At 46.8% G+C, this 22,756-nt stretch overlaps 1 protein-coding gene across 4 annotated transcripts in view; it reads left to right on the forward strand.

Annotated features, from left to right (window-relative positions):
* Positions 1 to 4,718: 4,718 nt before the first annotated feature.
* The window catches only part of SOCS7 (suppressor of cytokine signaling 7), a 57,175-nt gene continuing 39,137 nt past the window's right edge, over positions 4,719 to 22,756 (forward strand). The window contains exons 1-6 of one of the 4 annotated variants that reach the window (XM_009190457.3): positions 4,719 to 5,897; positions 14,522 to 14,586; positions 17,581 to 17,685; positions 18,133 to 18,234; positions 19,108 to 19,238; positions 20,711 to 20,879. In XM_009190457.3, the coding sequence (XP_009188721.4) occupies positions 4,921 to 5,897; positions 14,522 to 14,586; positions 17,581 to 17,685; positions 18,133 to 18,234; positions 19,108 to 19,238; positions 20,711 to 20,879 (1,549 nt within the window). In that variant the 5' untranslated portion in view covers positions 4,719 to 4,920. The remainder of the gene's footprint in view (positions 5,898 to 14,521; positions 14,587 to 17,580; positions 17,686 to 18,132; positions 18,235 to 19,107; positions 19,239 to 20,710; positions 20,880 to 22,756) is intronic. The other 3 variants (XR_002518131.2, XM_021929136.2, XM_021929137.2) reach the window with 3 other exon arrangements.

Consider the following 22,756-nt stretch of genomic DNA (forward strand, 5'->3'; position numbering starts at 1 on the left):
AGTAGCTGGAATTACAGGCACACACTTCCATGCCCGGCTAATTTTTTGTATTTTTTAGTAGAGATTGGGTTTCACCCTGTTGACCAGGCTGGTCACAAACTCCTGAGCTCAGGTGATCCACCAGCCTCAGCCTCCCAGAGTGCTGGGATTACAGGCGTGAGCCACCGTGACTGGCCAAGACCTTAAATTCTCTACGTCATCCTTCATAAAAGTTTTTAACTAGTATTCCTCTGTAGGGACCACTTTTTTATTTTTTTTTGAGACAGGGTCTTGCTCAGTCACCCAAGCTGGAGCGTCTATCACCCAGACTAAAGTGCAGTGGCACAATCACAGCTCACTGCAGTCTCCACCTCCAGGACTTACTTAATGGATCCTTCCACCTTAGCTTCCCAAGTAGCTGAGACTACAGGTGCATGCCATCATACCTGGGTAAATACATATACATATATATATATATTTTGGCGAGGGATAGAGATGGGGTTTTGCCTTGTTGCCCTGGCTGGTCTCAAACTCCTGGACTCAAGTGATCTGAGCACTTCAATCTCCCAAAGTGCTGGGATTATAGGCATGAGCCACTGTGCCCAACTTATTTTCTATTTTTACTTTTTTGAGACAGGGTCTCTCACTCTGTCATCCAGGCAGGGGTGCAGTGGCATGAACACAGCTCACTCCACCTCTGCCTCCCGGGCTCAAGATTCTCCTGCCTCAGCCTCCCAAGTAGCTGGGATTACAGGTGCATGCCACCACGCCCAACTAATTTTTTTTATTTTTTGTAGAGACGAGGTCTCACAACATCCTCACAACATTGGGTCTCTTTGTTGCCCAACCTGGTCACAAACTCCCAGGCTCAAGTGATCCGCCTACCTTGGCCTCCCAAAGTGCTGGGATTATAGGCTTGAGCCACCATGCTCGGCTGAGGACCACTTTTATAGTGCTCAGTGAAAGAGGTATATTTAGACATAAAGTCAGCTCAATAAACACAAATTTGGCAGGGTGCAGTGGCTCACGCCTGTAATCCCAGCACTTTGGGAGGCTGAGGCAGGTGGATCACTTGAGGTCAGGAGTTTGAGACCAGCCTGGTCAACATGGTGGAACCCTGTCTCTACTAAAAACAAAAAAATTAGCTGGGCCTGGTGGCATGAGACTGTAATCTCAGCTACTCAGGAGGCTGAGGCAGGAGAATCACTTGAAACCAGGAGGCGGAGTTTGCAGTGAGCCGAGATCATACCATTGCACTCCAGCCTGGGCAACAAGAATGAAACTCTGAGGCTCGCGCGGTGGCTCACGCCTGTAATCCCAGCACTTTGGGAGGCTCAGGCAGGCGGATCAATGAGCTCAGGAGTTCGAGACAAGGCTGACCAACATGGAGAAACCCTGTCTCTACCAAAAATACAAAATTAGCTGGGCGTGGTGTCACATGCCTGTAATCCCAGCTACTCGGGAAATTGAGGCAGGAAAATTGCTTGAACCTGGGAGGCGGAGGTTGCAGTGAGCCAAGATAGCGCCATTGCACTCCAGCCTGGTCAACAAGAGCGAAATTCCATCTAAACAACAACAAGGCCGGGCGCGGTGGCTCAAGCCTGTAATCCCAGCACTTTGGGAGGCTGAGACGGGCGGATCACGAGGTCAGGAGATCGAGACCATCCTGGCTAACGCGGTGAAACCCCGTCTCTACTAAAAAAATACAAAAAACTAGCCGGGCGCGGTGGCCGGCGCCTGTAGTCCCAGCTACTCGGGAGGCTGAGGCAGGAGAATGGCGTAAACCCGGGAGGCGGAGCTTGCAGTGAGCTGAGATCCGGCCACTGCACTCCAGCCTGGGCGACAGAGCGAGACTCCGTCTCAAAAATAAAATAAAATAAAATAAAAAATAAATAAATAAACAACAACAAAAAAAGAATGAAACTCTGTCTCAAACAAAAAACCCAACACAAATTCAAGTCATACAAATGCAAAGATACATTTTCTTTGCTTGGAATTTAACTTTCAATGTTTTTTCCAGGATCTGGGCTACGGAAACGGACAATTATGGAAATGGGAAAAGTCTACCCCCTGGCTTGCCATGCCTTGGAAAGAGCTCGGGGGTGTTCCCCTGTATCTCTGTGCACTCTGTGCAAGTAGAGATACTCCAGATAACCGACATAGTCCGCTTCTTCTGTGGCCAGGAAAGCAGCTGGACAGCAGAGGGCGATGAAGAGCCACGGACTTTGCCTGTAATCGGCTTGTAATGGGCTCTGAGGCCAGAGAATTTCTCAGACAGAAAGCTAGGGATCTTGGGTAGTCTTCTTAGGCCTCAGGTGTTGTGTGATTCTACAGCAATTTCTCTTATTTTATTCATTTATCTATATAGAGACAGGGTCTTGCTCTGTTACCCAGGCTGGAGTGCAGTGGTGTTATCTCAGCTCCCTGCAGTCTCCACCTCCTGGGCTCAAGCAATCCTCCTGCCTCAGCCTCCTGAGTGGCTGAGACCACATTTGGGCACACCACGATGCCTGGCTAATTTTAAATTTTTTTGTAGAGGCAGAGTGTTGCTATGTTGCCCAGGCTGGCGTTAAACTCCTGGCTTCAAGTGATCCACGACCTGCCTTGGCCTCCCAAAGTGCTGGAATTACAGACGTGAGTAAACATGCCCCTCTCAATCACTCTTCTTTTCTTCAGAAACCTGAGTGACACCTGAGAGGCAGCCAGGGAAAGAGAATGAACTCTCTGGAGTCAGAACTGGTTTTGATTTTCACTGCATCCTTTTGAACTGAGTGACTCTAGCTAAATAACTCAGTGAGTTTCAGTTTGTCTCTTTATGTGTGAGGAAAGATAATTCTGTTGTGCAGAATTTGTCTCAGGAGCCTCTCACAGGGCTTAAGGTTGAACAACAATTCGAGGCACTGTCCTTGGCACTGGAGAGTCCACAAGGGGCAAAAAAGCAAACATGGCTTCTGCCCTCATAGAATTTACAGTTTAGTAGGGAGGACTGCTTTTAATCAACTGACCCCACAGACAGATTGCAAATTACACCTGTGCAAGTAAGTGCAACAAAGGAATGATCTCAGAGCCTGGGGAGGAAGAAGTGCCCAGGCAGGGAGATTTCCCTAAGGTAGTGAGGAGTGAGTTCAATCTGAAGGATGAGTAGGAGTTTACTAAGCAAAAAGAGAAAAGTCTTGCAAGAAAAGGAAATAGCTTATGCAATGCCCACATGTGTGGGAGCCTGCCGCAAGGCTGATGGGAATGCAGGGAAGAGAGAACAAGGTGGAGCTTAGCGGGGGATGTGGCTAGAGAGGCAGGAGTTGGATCACACAGGGGTCAGATCACAAGATCACACATTAGCCTAAGAACATTGGGAAACCATGAGCAATTATAATCACAGGCTATGAACACACTTCCATTCTGAAAAGGTCCCTCTGGTTGCAGGACTCAACCCTCCACCCTCTTCCCCTCAATGCACCCTCAGGTATTGAAGTCACTGAGTTCTGCGGCTAATCCTTCCTCCTTTTCCCTTGTATTTCTCAATATCTCCCACTGGGACTATTTCAGTGGGCTCCCTGCCTCCAGTCTCACCTCCTCCACACAAAAAGCTTGACCTTATTTGATCCTCACAACATGCCTGCAAGTAAGCAAAGTTGCAATCCTTATCCCTATATAACAGATAAGAAGGCCGGGCATGGTGGCTTATGCCTGTAATCCCAGCATTTTGGGAGGCCGAGGTGGGTGGATCACCTGAGGTCAGGAGTTCAAAACCACCTTGGCCAACATGGTGAAACCCTGTCTCTGCTAAGAATACAAAAAATTACCTGGAGCGAGACAGGAGAATTGCTTGAACCCGGGAGGCAGAGGTTGCAGTGAGCCAAGATCGCGCCATTGCACTCCAGCCTGGGCAACAGAGCAAGACTCCATCTCAACAACAACAACAAAAACTTAATGTGTTGTCTGTACCCGTTACATTATGAATAGCACAAAAATTGAGTAAATATTCTTCCAGTATTTGAAACCGTTTTCTGACTCAGCAAAGAAGTTGCTCCCATCATTGACAATCCGGTTACGTTTTGTCTTTTTCACTCGTATCAACCAACATTCACGTTTACAATTACACTCCTTGGTCAACTGCAATCACAGTTCGTCTACCTATATCAGAGTTTGGCAAAAATCAATGAAAGCATTCTGTGAGAAAGTTATATGGAATTTGCCAATTTGCTACTATTTGTAAATTGTGAACTACACATCCTTTATGTCAGTAAAACTTAACGACAAATTTATGTACCTATATATGTGCATACATTCCCTTTCTCCCCCCAGACGGCTGGTTGTTACACATTTATCAGTACAGCACTGGGTCTAGAACACGATTCATGTAGTGATTCCACAAACATTCACTGGGTGCCAGGAGAGAGATACAGATTAATGATGAAATGACTCAGCCAAGGTCACACATCGCAAAGTGGCATAGGTGGGAGAACCATATGTGCTTCCAAGGCCAGCGGCTCTCTCCCAGGACCAGACCATGGTTTCCAAGGCCTCTCCATTCTACCGAATGGGATGGCCTGGGCCTGGGCGCCCAGGAAGTGAAAAGCAAGCGCTGGGAAAGGAGACCAACGCCAGCCGACAGACAGCTCACCGCCAATAGCGGCCGGGGGCGCGCGCGACGTCACTCGCCGTGGAGGCCAGCGCGAGCACGCCCTGGGGAAAGTGGCGTGGCTAAGCCCTTCCGGAAGTGACGTCGCCTTGGGGGGCGGTGCTCCGCGGTGGCAGAGCGCGGCCTGGGCTCGCGCTGGGCTCCGCGCGTCCCCCGCCCCCCTCTATGAGGCAGAGGCCGCGGCGGCCGTTAGCGCTGTCGCTCCGGGGGCCGCGGCGGGCGGGGCTCCGGCCGGGCCCGGCCTAGTCCCCACCCCAGCCCGGCTTCCAGCCGCCCGCCCTCCTCCCTCCCTCTCCCCGATGCAGGGGGCCGAGCTCCGGGATGGCGAGGCGGCGGCGGCGGCCGCTTCGTACCGCGTCCTGAGCCGCCTCCTTGGCTATGGAGAGGCGGCCCCCGAGCCAGGCCCGCCGCCGCCGCCCCCGGGCCATGGCCCCCCGCCGCCACCCTTCCTTGCGCGGCCCGGCCCGCGGGGCTCCCGGCCGCCGCAGCTGATGGTGTTCCGCAACGTGGGTCGGCCGCCGGAGGAGGAGGACGTGGAGGCGGCCCCGGAGCCGGGACCCTCGGAACTGCTGTGTCCCCGGCACCGCTGTGCCCTGGACCCCAAGGCCCTGCCGCCGGGCTTGGCGCTCGAGCGGACCTGGGGCCCGGCGGCTGGACTAGAGGCGCAGTTGGCGGCTCTGGGGCTCGGGCAGCCGGCAGGGCCGGGGGTCAAGACAGTCGGTGGGGGTTGCTGCCCGTGCCCGTGTCCCCCTCAGCCGCCCCCTCCCCAGCCCCAGCCGCCTGCTGTCGCCCCGCAGGCCGGGGAGGACCCCACGGAAACGAGCGATGCGCTGCTAGTCCTGGAGGGCTTGGAATCGGAGGCCGAGAGCCTGGAGACTAACAGCTGCTCGGAAGAGGAGCTCAGCAGCCCGGGTCGCGGAGGAGGAGGGGGCGGCCGGCTTCTGCTGCAGCCCCCAGGCCCTGAATTACCTCCGGTGCCCTTCCCGCTGCAGGACTTGGTCCCTCTGGGGCGCCTGAGTAGAGGGGAGCAGCAGCAGCAGCAGCAGCAACCTCCCCCACCCCCGCCTCCTCCCGGGCCCCTCCGGCCACTCGCGGGTCCTTCTCGGAAGGGCTCCTTCAAAATCCGCCTCAGTCGCCTCTTTCGCACCAAGAGCTGCAACGGTGGCTCCGGCGGTGGGGATGGGAACGGCAAGAGGCCTTCTGGAGAGCTGGCTGCTTCAGCTGCGAGCCTGACAGACATGGGAGGTTCTGCGGGCCGGGAGCTGGACGCGGGGAGGTGAGACCGGCGGGGGGCTGGCCGACAAACTTCCTTTTCTTGTTAGGTTTCCCTTTTTATCTATTGCTACCGCGATCCTGACAGTTCTTAAGATAGGGTCTTCAGGAGGAGGCAGAGACTTGGTACCAAAGGTGATAACATCTCGCATAAGGTCAGAGCTAATTGTGGAAACAGCTTTCACTCTTAAAGAGTGCACACTCCATGACACTTCTGAGCTGGTTTGCATCTCTTGTTGGAAGATGGTTTCAGACCATCCCCCCATCCCCACCCTGGCATAGCTTTTTAAGGTTTTCCAAGGCGGCTGTGTGCCATTATCCCTGGAAGGGAGATTGCTGGAAATGTTTGGCCTTTGGGGCAAAAAGCTGGTGTTGCATCTTGACCGCCTTGCTTATTCTGTGTAGCAGCACCGCACCCCCCTTCACACTCATGCATGCAAATGACAGGAGAATCTTCAAATGCAGTTGTAGGCCAGCAATCAATTGGACATCTGTTCAAAGTTTTAATGTTTTCCTGGTTGTTCCCTTAGATGAACTTGGCATATCAAATTTGGGTGCTGACCACTGTCTGTGAGAATAGAGAATAGACTGGGCACAGTGGCTCACACCTGTAATCCCAGCACTTTGGAGGCCGAGGATGGCGGATAACCTGAGCTCAGGAGTTTGAGACCAGCTTGGGCAACATGCGAAACCCCATCTCTACAAAAAAAAAAATCCCTTATTTCTACAAAAAATAAATAAAAAATTAGCCGGGAGTGGTCTCAGCTACTTGGGAGGCTGAAGGAGGAGGATCACTGGAGCCCAGGAGGCGGAGGTTGCAGTGAATAGTGATCATGCCACTGTACTCCAGTTTGCCTGACAGAGTGAGAGCCTGTCTCGAGAAAATAGTTCTGTGCTCTCTCAAGGCCATTTGAGAATTCTAACTACCAGTAAGACATAGACAAGGTAGAGACAGGTACATGAGTTCTAGGCCAGTTGATGAAAATTCCAAACGTAGACATTGAGTTTTTTTCCTGCATTTCTGAGGGGTGGACTGATCTTTGGCATCCAGTGTTAGATCTGTAGCGTTGGTTTACAAAACTGTCAACTTTGGTGTTAGTGAAATGAGTTAACCTTGTGGTAACTGCCATTGTGGTTTGTACTTCTTTGAGCAGGTTCTCAGAAAGATTGGAATTGGTTTTGTTGTGGTTTACGTGATGGATTCTTGAGACATACTGGCAGCCATAAACCAAAGCTAAAGAACAGGTATAAATTGATAACCTTACCGTGAACTAGGATCACTTGGGGAGCTTTTTGAAAAGCCTAAGAGTTTGAATTTTTTAAAAGCTCCCCAGTTGATCCTGACTGGGAACCACTCATTCATGGACTTCTCTTTTCAAGGGAACTTGGGTACTCCAAGAAGAAAATGTTGGGTGGATTTGGCTTTCTTGCCCTTTCTGAACAGCTGTGCCATGGACTCGTCTTGGAGATCAGGCCAAATCCAAACTTTCTGAAGAAATCAGTGTGTTGCCCCTTTAGGTAGGCCAGTGTTTCTGCCTTTGCCTCCTAGTGAATTCATGCTGGGAGTTCAGATCTTGGTGTGTGGCTGCTGAAACAGCTTTTTTGTGGTAGGCTCTGTATTCAATGCTCCCCTTACCAGCACAGATGAAATTTTCATCAGATGCAGGGGAGGGCGGGATTAAAGCTATGGGTAATGATACAGGATAGGTTGCTAATTTTCTTGTGGTTTGTCTTGCCTTTGTTCCATGTTGACCAGGAGTTCATCTGAGATTCCAGAGATGCCAAATACGAGGTGTGGCGTGAAATTAGCTGCTACGTCTAACAGATTAGGAAGAGGAAAAGGCATATAACATTATACGGTTTTTTGCCTTTGGAAGCAGAATTTAATGGTCATTGGCTGCTCTGCCACCAACCCTCACACTAAGCACAATACAGATTTCTGCCGCAGAGCAAATTGGGCTGTAGCTTTGCAAAGAAGCTTAGTTCAGGGCACTGGAGAATTACATTTTTTGGTCCAAGGGCTTTTTCTGATGAATTGGAGAAGAGCTAGGTATTTGTGTATAAACGTTTAGTTGACTGCTGTTTGGAGGCAGCATGCTGTATAGAGAATGTGAAAGTCTAGATTCCATGTAAACTCCAACATCAGCTGGGAGATGACCAAATTTGTTGTCTTCATGCTTCCCTTTTTCCCCTATCTGTAAAATGGGTGAGTGTTGACTGTCTTGTTCCTGTCCTTATAAGAATAGATTGTTGAGAAGAAATCTAGATGGAATAGTTTGTGCTTTTTAGAAGATAAGTAATAAGACTGAGCTGGTAAATTTTTTAATGCTTAGGATTTGGTGCTGCTTGTGAGCTTTTCCACAGCTTACTATGTGCCAGTCTTGCTGGCAGCCTCGCAGCTGTGAGAAACTTGGTGAGTCTGGCCAGGGTAGTTGTGATTTCTGTGGATCTGCACCTCCTAAGTCCGCAATAGTGGGAGGATGAGGTTGGATTTTTAGCTTTTCTCTTGTTTTGATTGGTAGGACCTGGAAGTGGTGAGAAATTTCAGTCTTTTGCCAAAGGGTATATGCCTTTGTCCTCATTGTTGATTGGAGTTAATTATGGGCTTCTACAGTCTTTGCTGTACAATTTGGGACTTTTACAGTAACCTCTGGGCATAATTCCCTTTGCTATTCTCAACATCTGCCTTCCTACAATCATTTTAGAAGGTTTAACAATTCCCACATTTTAGCACTAAGCAAAACTTCCTTTTAGTTGCTTTTGAGTCTAGTAAGTGGACCTACATGGATATATTGTCTTCAGTGTAGTATGAGTTAGTTTAGAGATTTGTTTTTGTTTTGTTTTTTGTTTTGAGGTGGAGTCTTGCTCTGTGGCCCAGGCTGGAGTGCAGTGGTGCAATCTTGGCTTACTGCAACCTCCGCCTCCTGGGTTCAAGCGATTCTCCTGCGTCAGCCTCTCCAGTGGCTGGGATTATAGGGGCACACCATCATGCCCGGCTAATTTTTTAATTTTTAATTTTTAGTAGAGCTGGAGTTTTGCCATGTTGGCCAGACTGGTCCTGAACTCCTGACCTCAGGTGATCTGCCTGCCTTGGCCTCTCAAAGTGCTGGGATTACAGGCATGAGCCACCACCCCCGGGCCAACTTAGATAACTCTTTTTAAGCGAGGTAAGAAATGGGTTCACCAATTGGGTGTGGTAGTGCGCACCTGTAGTCCCAATACTTGGAAGGCAGAGGCAGGAGGATTACTTGAGCCCAGGAGTTTAAGGGCACAGTGAGCTATGATGTGCCACTGCACTCCAGCCTGGGCAACAGAGCCAGACTCCATCTCTCTTTTTTTTTTTTTTGGGAGACGTAGTCTCGCTCTGTCGTCCGTGCTGGAGCGCAGTGGCCCAATCTTGGCTCACTACAACCTCCGCCTCTCAGGTTCAAGCAATTCTTCTGCCTCATCCTCCCGAGTAGCTGGGACTACAGATGCATGCCACCACGCCTGGCTAATTTTTTGCATTTTAGTAGAGACTGCATTTCACCGTGTTGCCCAGGCTGGTCTCGAACTCCTGAGCTCAGGCAGTCTGCCCACCTCAGCCTCCCAAAGTGCTGGGATTACAGGCTAGAGCCACCGCGCCCGGCTGACTCCATCTCTTTAAAAAAGAAAGAAAGAAAGAAATGGGCCCAGCAACTAATCAGGTTTCTGTTCTGGGGAACTGGGCTAGGGCTTATAACACACATATGTTGGAATTCAAAGAGCTGGGCTTGATGCCTGTGGTCCTCAGTGTAATCTAGCATTGCTATTTCAGGAAAACCAGTGGAGTTCCCATGTCTGTTTCTCATATGTTGAACTGATTGCCTTCCTTTGGATTTGGTGAGAGATCTAATTTGATCTGACCATTTTGAATCATCATGTAATACACACTTGGTTGGAAATAGGTACCTTGTTCACTTTTCAACATTAGTTTTTTACCAAGTTAACAAATGAGGCTATTACTGGCCGTCTTCATGGTAGTGAGGTGGAGAAATGGAGGACGGTTCTGTGGTGGTTTCCTGTCTATGTATTTGGTGGGGGGTGGAAAGATAGAATTCTGGAAAGAGAGGCAGGCTGCTTTGGCATCCATTTGGGGCCCTGCTGTCGTGGACAGACCTGGCAGACGTGAGAAACCTTTTTCACTGTATCCTTGGGTCTTCAGGTCTAAAGGGGTCTTTTTGAGTAATAGCATGACATGCTGAGAGCAAAATGATTTTATGGTGTGTTGAGGAAGTTCTGATTTTATGTTTGGGTTTTGGGTCCACACAATGTTGATCTTTTTAACTATTTTTTCCATGAAGTGGTTGCGGTTGGCAGCTCTCTTTTAGAATGAACTCCTGGGCTTAAAAAAAATCTCTGTCCATTTGAGTCCCGTGCCGTGCTTCTTACTCCTTAACATTCTCTCTGCCAACATCATTTCTAAGGTTTTAGACCTTGGACCGTGCCTCTTGGCTTTTCCCTGGAAGTTCCCTCTATAGGTTCTTTAGTGGGTTTATGATGGAGTTTTGGATCTGACCTTGCTGCACAGATGTCTGTGTATTGGAACTAAAAATGAACACATGGTTTTTGTGCCTGTAGCACATGAACAGACACTGGCTTATGACGTGTTGGAAATGGCACAGGCTGGCTGTCTTGGCACTGTGTGCTTTAGCAGGGGCAGAGGTACATTGGAGCCGTAAAATCTGGTATTTGGACATCCTAATTTGGAAGTTACTTTAGAAAAGGACGTGTAAGTCTTAGGGCATCAGTACAGGGCACTTATGGGCAAATAGGTTATTATTATTTCACTGTTTTTATTTTAGGTTTCAAGGAATTTGAAAACCGGCCAATGGTTACGTCTATGTGTTGTTGTTCTGTCTAATCTAATGCTTTTAACTCCTTTATCCCATAAATCTGTTGTAGTACAGTTAATAATTTGCAGGGTAGAAATGGACAGAGGCATCCTGTTTTTTTGTTACCTACAGCATAGGCAGTAACTTAGCTGACACAAAGGACTGCTAGTCTCAAAGACCTTTGCCTGAGGCCTTCTGCCCTGTCCTTTTATGTCACCTGAAGCACAGCCCACCAAATGCTGTTTTATCCCACCCTACTCCTCCAGTCTTTGTTGCTGCTAAGATGAAAGTGGCCTACTGGCAAAGTTACAGGGGTATAACTTTGCACCCTAATGCTTGTTGAGGTGATCTGGGGAAGAATAAATAGCATGGGAATGTAGTATAGAGGGTTAGTTTAAAATATTATCTGAAATTCCATTATATTGCTCTCCAAAATATAGTGTGTCAGCTTAGAATGGCCTTTTATCATTCCAAATGGTTCATGTGTACAAAAGGGGATGTATAAAGTGTATGTCTTTTAATAATAATAAAATACAAGCATAGGTACCTTCACTAAACTTAACAAATAGAATGTTATCAGTACCTTTGAAGAGTGTTGCTTTCTAATTACATCTTATCCCTCCCCCTGGTAACCACCATCCTCAATTTTATGTTAATCAGTACCTTGCTTTGTTGTTTTTTTTTTTTTATAGTCATCTAGATTGGTTGTTTCATGAATGACTGCCATTATAATGCTCTCAGGACGCTTGAGACAGATACTGCGTTGGGTTTGTAGTTAGGCTTGTCTTCCCAAAGAGAGAAAGAAGCATGTCTATTTATTAGTAGCCTTTTAAGCCTCCTAGACTTTAGACCTTTTACCTTTCCAAGCATCCAGCTATGAAGCCCCCTTATTTGCCAGGAAAAACCATTCTGGCACTCTCGAACAGCTCTCCCTGGATTCAGATGTTTTTCTTTTTCTAGATCCTAGAAACTATGATTTTTCTTCTTCAAAATGCCGGGGGTGGGGGAGAAGATGAGCTGAAGTGAGAAGGCCTCCGCAAGATGTGTGCATTTGGGTCCTGCCGTTCTTCAGTGCTTGGCACTGAAGAGACTCGTCCCCAGCATGGGCAGATGGCAGAGTAATGCAGCTTCCTTTGAAAAGAGGCAAACGGCCAAATGGCTGAGGTGTGAACCTTTTGAAAGGCCAGTGCTTTAGGTTTCTACTTGCTGGGTTTAATGTTGTACCCACAAGTTATCAAATAAAAATCAGCTTGGAAGCTCTTCAGCAGTCCTAAAGTTCATGTCCAGTGGAATTAACATTGCATTCCAGTCCTCTGGATTGTTGGAACTAAGCTGCAGTCATGAGCCACTTTTATGAGCAAAGCAACTGTGTGGCCGTATCTTATTTTTATGTAGCCACCTCTCCTGTGGGTGCTGTGGGTGGAATATTCATAGTGAGCGTGATCATCAGACCCCTCAAGTACGGAAGAGGTTGCCAAGGGAATGTAAAGCTAGGTCAAGAGAAAGACGGACCAGGGTTTCAGCTCTTTCTGAATAAGATCTTCATGGTATGGTTTTAGAATTTTGTTTGAAGTGAATTCTGAGAAGCTCAGACATCGATGTTAAAACATAAATGCATAAACATCTTCTGAAATCAAATAATTTAAAATAGAATTTCATTTTGGATTTTCTTTGCTTTTGCCCCTCTTTATTGGTGCAATTTATAGTTGAAAAGAGTTTAAGTTCTATTTAGACCTTTGGGTAAGAGTATTTTTGGAAGGTGAGCCAGCTACAATGCTAGGAGACAAACACTTAATTCTGGGGTAGGATTTTCTTTAAGTCTGTTTTATTGTTAACAATAAAAAATAAAAAAATAAAAAAATAATAAATAAATATTATTTATTTATTTATTTATTTATTTATTTATTTTTGAGACAGGGTCTCACTCTGTCACCGAGGCTGGAATGCAGCAGCTCAATCATGACTCACTGCAGCCTTGACCTTCCCAGGTTCAGGTGATCCTCCCACCTCACACTCCTGAGTAACTGGGACTAGAGGTGTACACCACCACGCCCAGCTAATTTTTGTATTTTTTGTAGAGACAAAGTTTCACCATGTTGCCCAGGCTGGTCACGAATTCCTGGGCTCAAGCATTCTGCCCACCTCAGCCTCCCAAAGTGTTGGGATTACAGGTGTGAGCCATCGCACCGGGCCTGAGATATAATTTATATATTGCAAAATTTACCCTTTTAAGTGTCCAGCTCTATTCATTTTGACAAATTTATATATAGTCATCATAATCTCTACCATAATCAGCATATAGCATATTTCCTTTTTTTTTTTTTTTTGAGATGGAGTCTCACTCTGTCACCCAGGCTGAAGTGCAGTGGCGTGATCTTGGTTCACTGCAACCTTCACCTCCCGGGCTCAAGCAGTTCTCGTACTTCAGCCTCCTGAGTAGCTGGGATTACAGGTGCACGCCACCACACCCAGCTAATTTTTGTATTTTTAGTAGAGACGGGGTTTTTCACCATGTTGGCCAGGCTGGTCTCGAACTTCTGACCTTGTGATTTGCCCACCTCGACCTCCCAAAGTGCTGGGATTACAGGTGTGAGCCACCGTGCCCAGCCAGCATATAGCATATTTCTTATTTTTATTTTTTATTTTTATTTTTATTTTTATTTTTTGAGACGGAGTCTCACTCTGTCGCCCAGGCTGGAGTGCAGAGGGGCGATCTCAGCTCACTGCAAGCTCCACCACCCGGGTTCATGCCATTCTCCTGCCTCAGCCTCCCGAGTAGGTGGGATTACAGGCGCCCACCACCACGCCCGGCTAAGTTTTTGTATTTTTAGTAGAGATGGGGTTTCACCATGTTAGTCAGGATGGTCTTGATCTCCTGACCTTGTGAGACACTGCTCGGCCAGCATATATTATATTTCTGTCACCTCGACAAGTTCAGTCATTCTGAGGTGAGTTTTTTGAGTTTAACACACTTCCGACCATAATGTGTTCATTGGAGTCTTTTGAGTTTCTTTCATTTATTGCTGAAAAGCCACTTGAAAGTGTGGTAAGAAGTGATCTTTGGTATATTCACCAAAAGATCTGGGTTTTCAGACTGGTTGCCTGGAACAGCATCAAGAAGTCATGGGGAGGGCCGTGTGAGTGGCAGCTCAGAGAGAGGAATGGGCCCTCTTCTTGGGTGCTAGGCAGAGCCCCTAATCTGAGGAGGCCCACTTAGTAGCTAGCTGATGGCTTTGACTCATGCCTTGGGGCAATTGTGCGGAAATCAGAGGTCTTCAAGGTTGAAGACTGCATGTGCATCCTACAGTGCTATTCTCAGGTCAGAACCTGTTCCCTGGTTCACTTTGGAATGACCTATCCTACAGGCAAGCCCAGAGGGAAAATCTGCTCTGAGGTGGTGCCTGTTCAGGTCAAGAGCCTTTTTCTTGGCTCCCAGATGGAAGTCAGCTCTGCATCAGACTTCCTTCCTCTTGAAATGGACTTGCTAATTACCACTCAAGGTGTTTTACTCTTTTAATGTACTGGGTATGGTGAGCTCCAAAGGGATTTCTCATTGCTTTGTAGGCTGGTGAATTCTGTAGCCAAAGCTATTTAAGGAATTGCCTTAATTATTTCCTTCTTCCCCTTTATTTTATGCTTTATTACAAGAGTGTTGCTGACAACGACTAGGGTTTGCTTTATTTTTCAGTGCATCTGGAACTGAGTGTTGTGGTGACTTAAATGCGTATGTGTTCATTTCTCCCCTCTATTCCCTCTCTGCTTTCTCACTCCCTAGGAAACCCAGGTTGACAAGAACTCAAAGTGCCTTTTCTCCAGTCTCCTTCAGCCCCCTGTTCACAGGTAAGGGTAATATCTTTCTGTCTTCTGACATCTGAAAACAGGGGTGTTCTGAGACCTGTTGGGAAACACTTGCAGATGCGTCACAGGGAGCTGTAGGCGTGTCTGCAGTTATTTCCTTCATTCCATGCTTAGTGGGTTTGAGATGAGGCTATTTTTATGGTATGGAATGTGTTCTTGACTTTGGATGCTTTATAGTTGGAGGTAAAGGCTGCTTGTTGGTAATTGGGTGACCTGGGTGGCCCTAGCAGTTATGCAGTGCTTAGCTCAGGGTAATCACATATAAATTAAAACTAGGAATTACAAATTTATGGGCTTACAGTGCATAAAAGACTCTCTAGAAGTCATACAGTTTCTGTCTCTGCTTCCAAGGGAGTTCATGGGTTATCTCATAAAAATGATCCATGATTATCTGGTCTATTTTTGAAGACTTTTTTGGGCAGAGGGGATTACATGAGCTCTTGTCTTTTTAGGGGCTTGCAGTTCCTGCAGCTGTTAGAGTTCTTTATTGTATCTAATTTAAGTCTGCCCTCTTGCAGCAGGGAACACAGTTGCTAAACTAGGAAGACTGTAGAATCTCCTTTGGATGATGGGTAACTGCCTTCTCATTTCGTAGGGAGCTTTTTCAGAGATGGAGACCTTCTATTATGTCAGTCACATGTGAAGCTCCTGCATGAATAAGCTGTAGAAAAGTGGGGCTTTGCCACACTGCCTGTGTCTCAGAAACTGAGTACTTCTCATTGGTTGTGACTGAGAAGCCTTTAAAAAAAAATCTCAATCTCAAACTCCTTTGGATATAATGTCCCTCAAAAAGGTGATTGGAAGACATATGATTTGGGAATGGATGCTTCCAGGAAAATGTTAAGCAGGCCAATGAGACCTGCAGCTGGGTAGACTGCTGTGAACTGTCAAAACAAGTGAATTGGTACCTGTATAGACATCTACTGTAGTGGAGAAGGAGGTCTCTGTTCTTATCCAAGCCCAGAATTTAAAAAGCTTATGTTGTGATAGCATGTCTTTCTAGTTAATAGTTGTTTCCTCCTTAAAGTAAGGAACATGGCTGGTCGCGGTCACAGTGGCTTAGGCTTGTAATCCCAGCACTTTGGGAGGTTGAAGTGAGTGGATCACCTGAGGTCAGGAGTTTCAGACCAGCCTGGCCAACATGGTGTGAAACCCCTTCTCTACTAAAAATACAAAAAATTAGCTGAGCATGGTGCCACATACCTTGTAGTCCAGCTACTCGGGAGGCTGAGGCAAGAGAATCGCTTGAACCTGAGAGGCTGAGGTTGCAGTGAGCAGAGATTTTGCCACTGCACTCCAGCCTGAGTGATAGAGTGAGACTCCGTCTGAAAAAAAAAGGAACGCTACCTACATTTGTGGTTTGAGGTTCAGGTCAGCCTCAGCCCTCTGGAATGACATCCTTTATGTTAAGTGCCCTACCAACAGTCTAGACTACTCTGGCCTGTCAGGAAACACGCTTGCCTGGCCCCATTGCATTGCTCTGGGCAGCCAGCCTCTCAATTACCAAGCTGTGTGGTGAGTCTGGTACCAGTTTTCTAGAACTTCCACTGATGAGTTTTGTTTGTTTATTTTTGACACAGGGCCTCATTTTGTCTCCCAGGCTGGAGTGCAGTGGTGCAGTCTCAGCTTACTGCAGCCTCAACTTCCTAGACCCAAATGATCCTCTCTCCTCAGCCTCCAGAATAGCTGGGACTACAGGCATGCACCACCATACCTGACTAATTTTTTTATTTTTGTGGAGACGGGGTCTTACGATGTTGCCCAGGCTGGTCTTGAACTCCTGAGTGCAAGTGATTCGCCTACCTTGGCCTCCCAAAGTGTTGGAATTACAGGCGTGAGCCACTGCACCGGGTCTCACTGATGACTTTTAGAAGAGCTTTTCTGTTTATCTTAATTAATATTCAAGACCTTTGTAAAAAAAACTGTGTATTTAGGTTCTGAAAATCCAGTTTCTGTCCTTCTGGTAAATATTGGTCACCTCATTTTCTTAATGGGGAAACATTAAAATACTAGCCGAGGGACTCATTCAGCCCTGAATAAAAAAAAGGTGTTGGAAGGAACACCCTAAGGGCTAAATTAGAGAAATTCTGAGTTCTGACCTGTGGATCAGGCCTGCCAAAATAACCCTATTCCTGGCTATCAGCTTGTGTTAATATTAATAAAATACCCTTCATCCTCTCATGACTCAAGTGGAGAGGGAATAGACTGAGTTGGGTGGCAAGGACTCTTATATATGGCAGGGAACAGAACTGCATGACATGCTGGGAAGAAGAGAGGCCATGTGCCTCCTCCCACCAACTTCCTATGGAGAAGCTGCCTCTTAGATTACTTGACTTTTGTCTGACTGTGAAAGTAGTTAATTTTTAGGAATATAAATTGTACTTTCGGCCTTTGTAGCCTCAGCTATTAAGAACAGATATCTTATTCAGGTAGATTCTCTTATGCGTGAATACTCTGGAAAATTAAGATATGGACTGCCCTCTAGGAAGAAGTTAGGACTAACATTGGGAACTTTATCTGTATTCCGCTTACCGTGCAGTTCTTAGGTTTTCTGGCCCTTGCTTTCCATGTCTATTTGGGCATATAACAAGCCACTTGGCTTGCTTCCTAAGGCAGAAATTGATACACAGTTCTGAAAAAATAAATGGTGTGGGTTCCATTGGATAAAGAAGACCTCTTGTTTGAGGGTACGTTGTAAGTCAGTGACGGAATCAGAATTAGATGGTTTTCCACCGTCAGTCCCATGGTTTTGTCCTAAAGAATCCTTGACCCTTAACAGGGCCAAGGTTTAATGATAGAATTTAAAAATTGACTTCCTGGTGTTGGGGTGATTTCAGCCCTCGGGGCATTAGGTTTTGAGCTTTCTGAGAGCAGCAGACTCCCAGCCTCGCCTGCTTGCCCTTTGCTTCCCTTTGCTTTCTGTGTCAGCTTTGAGCAAGGCGCTTCTGTAACTTGCTTGCTCCATGAATCCCTCAGGTGAAACTGTGTCGCTTGTGGATGTGGACATTTCTCAGCGGGGCCTGACCTCTCCACACCCTCCAACTCCCCCTCCTCCTCCAAGAAGAAGCCTCAGCCTCCTAGGTATAGTTTCTTCCCCTCTCCTCCTTCTTGCCTAGTGGGAGGGTGAGCTCCAGGGACTTGTTCTTTGCTGGGGGCCGACCATGCTTCTGTGTTTCCGATGATGACTTAATTATTTCCTAGCTCTTTCTCAGTACCCCGTCATCTCCCTAAGCAATTAAATGGGTCTCACCTGCATGCTATAATACTGTGCATATATTAATTCGATTTACATTTATCTTGCCTTGAACCCACTGCTATTGGGCTGCATTAGGAATATCCTTACTACCCTGCTTTCCAAAAGCAAACCAGAGTAAGGTGATTGTTGCCCTCTGTCCAAAAAGACTGGGTGAAGGTTGGGCCATCCTGCCCCAGAGGGCAGCCTGATAGTCCTTCTCCCTCTCCTCTGCCTTCACCGTGCTCATTCTGTGCTCACATTTCTGAACCTCTTGCTTTTGTTCTCTCTTCTAGATGATATCAGTGGGACGCTGCCTACATCTGTCCTTGTGGCTCCGATGGGGTCTTCCTTGCAGTCTTTCCCCCTACCTCCGCCTCCTCCACCCCATGCCCCAGGTTAGCTTAGTTTAGAGGCAAGACTTGTAAGAGTTGGGAGTACAAAGTGATACTTTGTACCATAGAAGGATGGGAGAAATCTATTTATGGAAATAATAGCTTAGTAGAAAGTTTAACTCTTTTCCCCTTGGCTGTACCAGACTCCTTGGAAATGAGGCCGAGAACTGGTTTTCCTAACCCGTTTTCTTTATGGAGGTCAATCTGATTTTTGTTAGGGATAAAAGACTACTGAATTTTTCATCTCTTTGCTGCTGAGACTGTTTTGCAATCCTTGAGTAGATATCACTTAAGAAACTGCCTTAATTTCAGGATAGTGAGGTTTAATATGTTGCTGGTTTTCAAGGTTCTGTGGTTATTCTAAGCTTTTAGTACTTACTGCAGCCTTGTAAATAAGTACCAAGCATTCAGTAGCCCACACCTGCTTTGCCAGCTACCAGTACCCAAGAAATAAAATGAATGAAATCAGCTTTGTTTTCTACTTGCCTGGCAAAATCATTACTCTTCCTGGGCAAGTAAGCGAGTCACTATTTCCAAGGCTGCCTTATCGGCACTTCACTTCGAGGTGGGAGAAGTTGGAATCGCTCTAGGCTGGTGAAGCCCCTGAAGTAGTCACCTTAGTCAGGTTAGTGAGCAGCTCCCCTCCCCTTTCCTGGGGTTAACTGCCCCCACCCATCCTTCACAGCTTACACAAGGCCACACAGCTTTTTGTTCCAGCCCATCCAGCTCTTTCCCACTGCTTTGGCTTCTACCCTTTCCAGCTTAGCTTCTAATGCCTTGCCCTCTTCAGTTAGCATTTCTGTTTTTGGGGGAGGGTCTATTTGTGGTTGGGAGCAGTGAGGGTAAACAAGTGACCACCACTTTCTTGCCCTGCAGATGCATTTCCCCGGATTGCTCCCATCCGAGCAGCTGAATCCCTGCACAGCCAACCCCCACAGCACCTCCAGTGTCCTCTCTATCGGCCTGACTCAAGCAGCTTTGCAGCCAGCCTTCGAGAGTTGGAGAAGGTAGGTGGTACCTAAGGACTGGCGGATCACTTCTCCCATTAGCTAAATTCTGTACCTGGGCACACTTTTATTTATTTGTTTATTTATTTTTAGAGACAGGGTCTTGCTCTGTTGCCCAGGCTAGGGGGTGGTGGCGTAATCATAGCTCACTGTAGCCTCGAACTCCTGGGCCAAAGGATCCTTCTGCCTCAGCCTCCCAAGTAGCTAGGACTACAGGCACGCACGACCAAGCCCAGCTAAAATTTATTTATATTTTTTGTAGAGATTGGTCTTGCTTTTTCCCAGGCTGGTCTTGAACTCCTAGGCTCAACGTGATCCTCTTGCCTCTGCCTCCCAAAACTCTAGGATTATAGGCATGAGCCACCATACTCAGTCCCTATTTATTGTTTTTAGAGGAAGAATAGTTTACTTTCTTCCATATTTACAGTGACAAAAGCAGTGTGCTACTGCTGTTAATTCCATGAGATATAATAAAATTGAATTTGGGGAAAAAATTTTGGACCTGATAAAGGTTGTTGGAGAAATGTTTACAGTCTAAGCTGATTTTGATTGATTAACGGACCCAATTCCCTCTTCTTTTCTTGGTAGGGTCTTTGGTAACATAATTGTAGAATTATTATTCTTTTTTGTTGTTTTTTTTTTGTTGTTGTTGTTGTCTTGTTTTGTTTTTGGGACTGAGTTTCACTCTTGTCGCCCAGGCTGGAGTGCAATGGTGTGATCTTGGCTTACTGCAACCTCTGCCTCCTGGGTTCAAGCAATTCTCCTGCCTCAGCCTCCCGAGTAGCTGGGATTACAGACGCCCACCACCATGCCCAGCTAATTACTGTATTTTTAGTAGAGATGGGGTTTCACCATGTTGGCCAGGCTTGTCTCAAACTCCTGACCTCAGGTGAGCCATCTGCCTTGGCCTCCCAAAGTGCTGGGATTACAGGTGTAAACCACTGCACCCAGCCTTTTTTTTTTTTTTTTTTTTTTTTGAGACATAGTCTCACTGTGTCACCCAGGCTGGAGTGCGGTGCAGTGGTACAATCCCAGCTCACTGCAACCTCCGCCTCCCAGGTTCAAGCGAGTCTTCTGCCTCAGCCTCCTGAATAGCTGGGATTACTGGCATGTGCCACCAAACTCAGCTAATTTTTGTATTTTTGGTAGAGATGGGGTTTCACCATGTTGGCCAGGCTGGTCTCGAACTCCTGACCTCAAGTGATCCGTCCACCTCAGCCTTCCAAAGTGTTGGAATTACAGGCATGAGCCACAGCTCACGGCCAGAATTATTATTCTGTTACTTTGGAGGGCTAAAAGTATAGTGAGCGTGATGTTCATTGCTAATGGTTGAGACACTTGTAAGTGGCTTTTACCTATTAAAATGTTTTGGAGAGAATGCAGAGGGTTCTCCCATGTTAAGACAGATTGTGCTGAAAACTTTGACATTTCTCTGTCCTGATAACTAGTGGACTGCTTCTTGTCTTTGATAGTGTGGTTGGTATTGGGGGCCAATGAATTGGGAAGATGCAGAGATGAAGCTGAAAGGGAAACCAGATGGTTCTTTCCTGGTACGAGACAGTTCTGATCCTCGTTACATCCTGAGCCTCAGTTTCCGATCGCAGGGTATCACCCACCACACTAGAATGGAGCACTACAGAGGTAAGAGATGCTGATAAGAGAGCCTTCTTCCCCCACTTGCTTTGCTCTGCCCTTGCTGTCTGACTTTTTTGTGGAAGAGATTCATGGGAATGGAACTACGAATAGGGGAAAAATTATCTTAGACTTAGTTGAATATTGATATGGGCACTTGTTTCAGTCACTAGAAGAAATGGAGGGGGTAGGGAAGGGAGAGTAAGGGTTCCATTTAAAAGTCTTGTCAGCAGCATCTTGTCTCCTAAATAGGAGGGCCTGAACAAAACTGTTGGAGAGGCTGCCAAGAACTGAGCCAGTAAAACTCTTTAGGTAAAAGGAAAAAAGAACCTAGGACCATTAGGCAAATTCTCACAAGCTTTGTTTGGAATTAAACTTATCATCTAGAGATACTTTGTTAAATCACATATACAAAGAGGAGAATTTAGTGTTGATCCTGTAACTGTTCTGTTCTGAATTTCTCTTTTTTTTTTTTTTTTTTTTTTTTTGAGACGGAGTCTCGCTCTGTCACCTAGGCTGGAGTGCAGTGGTACAATCTCAGCTCACTGCAACCTCCGCCTCCTGGGTTCAAGTGATTCTTCTGCCTCAGCCTCCCAAGTAGCTGGGATTACAGGCCTGTGCCACCACGCTTGGCTAATTTTTGTATTTTTAGTAGAAACAGGGTTTTACCATGTTGGCCAGGCTGGTCTCGAACTCCTGACCTCAGGTGATCCACCTGCCTTGGCCTCCCAAAGGGCTGGGATTACAGGCGTGTCTGAATTTCTTTGTCTGATAGTCCCTTTCTCCCAGGCAGCATGGTGATAATTTCCTCTTTTTGTCAGTGTTGTAGTCTCTTAGGAAATACTCATTAAAATGCTAAGAGTTTGTGAGATCAACATGCTTTAGACTATCTGCCATCCTCCTAGTGGTACCTCTTCCTTTGTGATCAGGTGGTACTTCATGTGCCAGTCATACCTAAAAGCCGACTTGTTAAACACAGCTCTCTGGATTGACTTGGTATCTGTATTTAACTTGGGCCAGAAACTTGTGATGGTCATTGGTTCTGAGGCTGGGTAATACATCCTTTGTCAAAATACCTGTGTATGCTACAAACTTAAAAAGCATAGAGCTCTTTGGGGTGTTTCAGGGATTTGTTTCCCATCCCTCACAATCTTCCCATGGTGGTCAACCTTAAATGAATGCTCTGAGACATTGCATCTGAGGTAAGAGCCTCTGTCCTGCCTCTTCTCAGGCATCACAGCATCTTCCCCATTCTCAGCCCATACTGCCTGGTTCTCTTGTAAGGCAGGAAGTAGCTGTTTAGGTCAGCATAGCTTTGTCCATGGTTTCCTCTGTACCCACTTCTACCTTAGAGATAACATGAAGAGAAAGGAACTTTAATTCAATGACCTGGAAATGAACTAGGTGGGGTAGGTGAGGGGGACTGCCTGCTGTTCTGCTGTTTGTAAAAATTAAAATACACAAGTAAAAAACAAAATATGAAGCAAAGCTTTTCAGAGTGAAGTATTTTGTTAAACCTATTCAAATGACTAGGCCATGGGAATTATAAATAAATACTTGACCTGTAAGTTTTTGATAGGTAAGATGCCAGGAATGAGAGGTCTTTCTTTTTTTTTTTTTTTTTTGAGACGGAGTCTCGCGCTGTCGCCCAGGCTGGAGTGCAGTGGCGCCATCTCGGCTCACTGCAAGCTCCGCCTCCCGGGTTCACGCCATTCTCCTGCCTCAGCCTCCTGAGTAACTGGGACTACAGGCGCCCACCACCGCGCCCGGCTAATTTTTTGTATTTTTAGTAGAGACGGGGTTTCACTGTGGTCTCGATCTCCTGACCTTGTGATCCGCCCGCCTCGGCCTCCCAAAGTGCTGGGATTACAGGCGTGAGCCACCGC

The sequence above is a fragment of the Papio anubis genome, chromosome 17 (genome assembly GCF_008728515.1).
Source record: "Papio anubis isolate 15944 chromosome 17, Panubis1.0, whole genome shotgun sequence".
Taxonomy (NCBI): domain Eukaryota; kingdom Metazoa; phylum Chordata; class Mammalia; order Primates; family Cercopithecidae; genus Papio; species Papio anubis.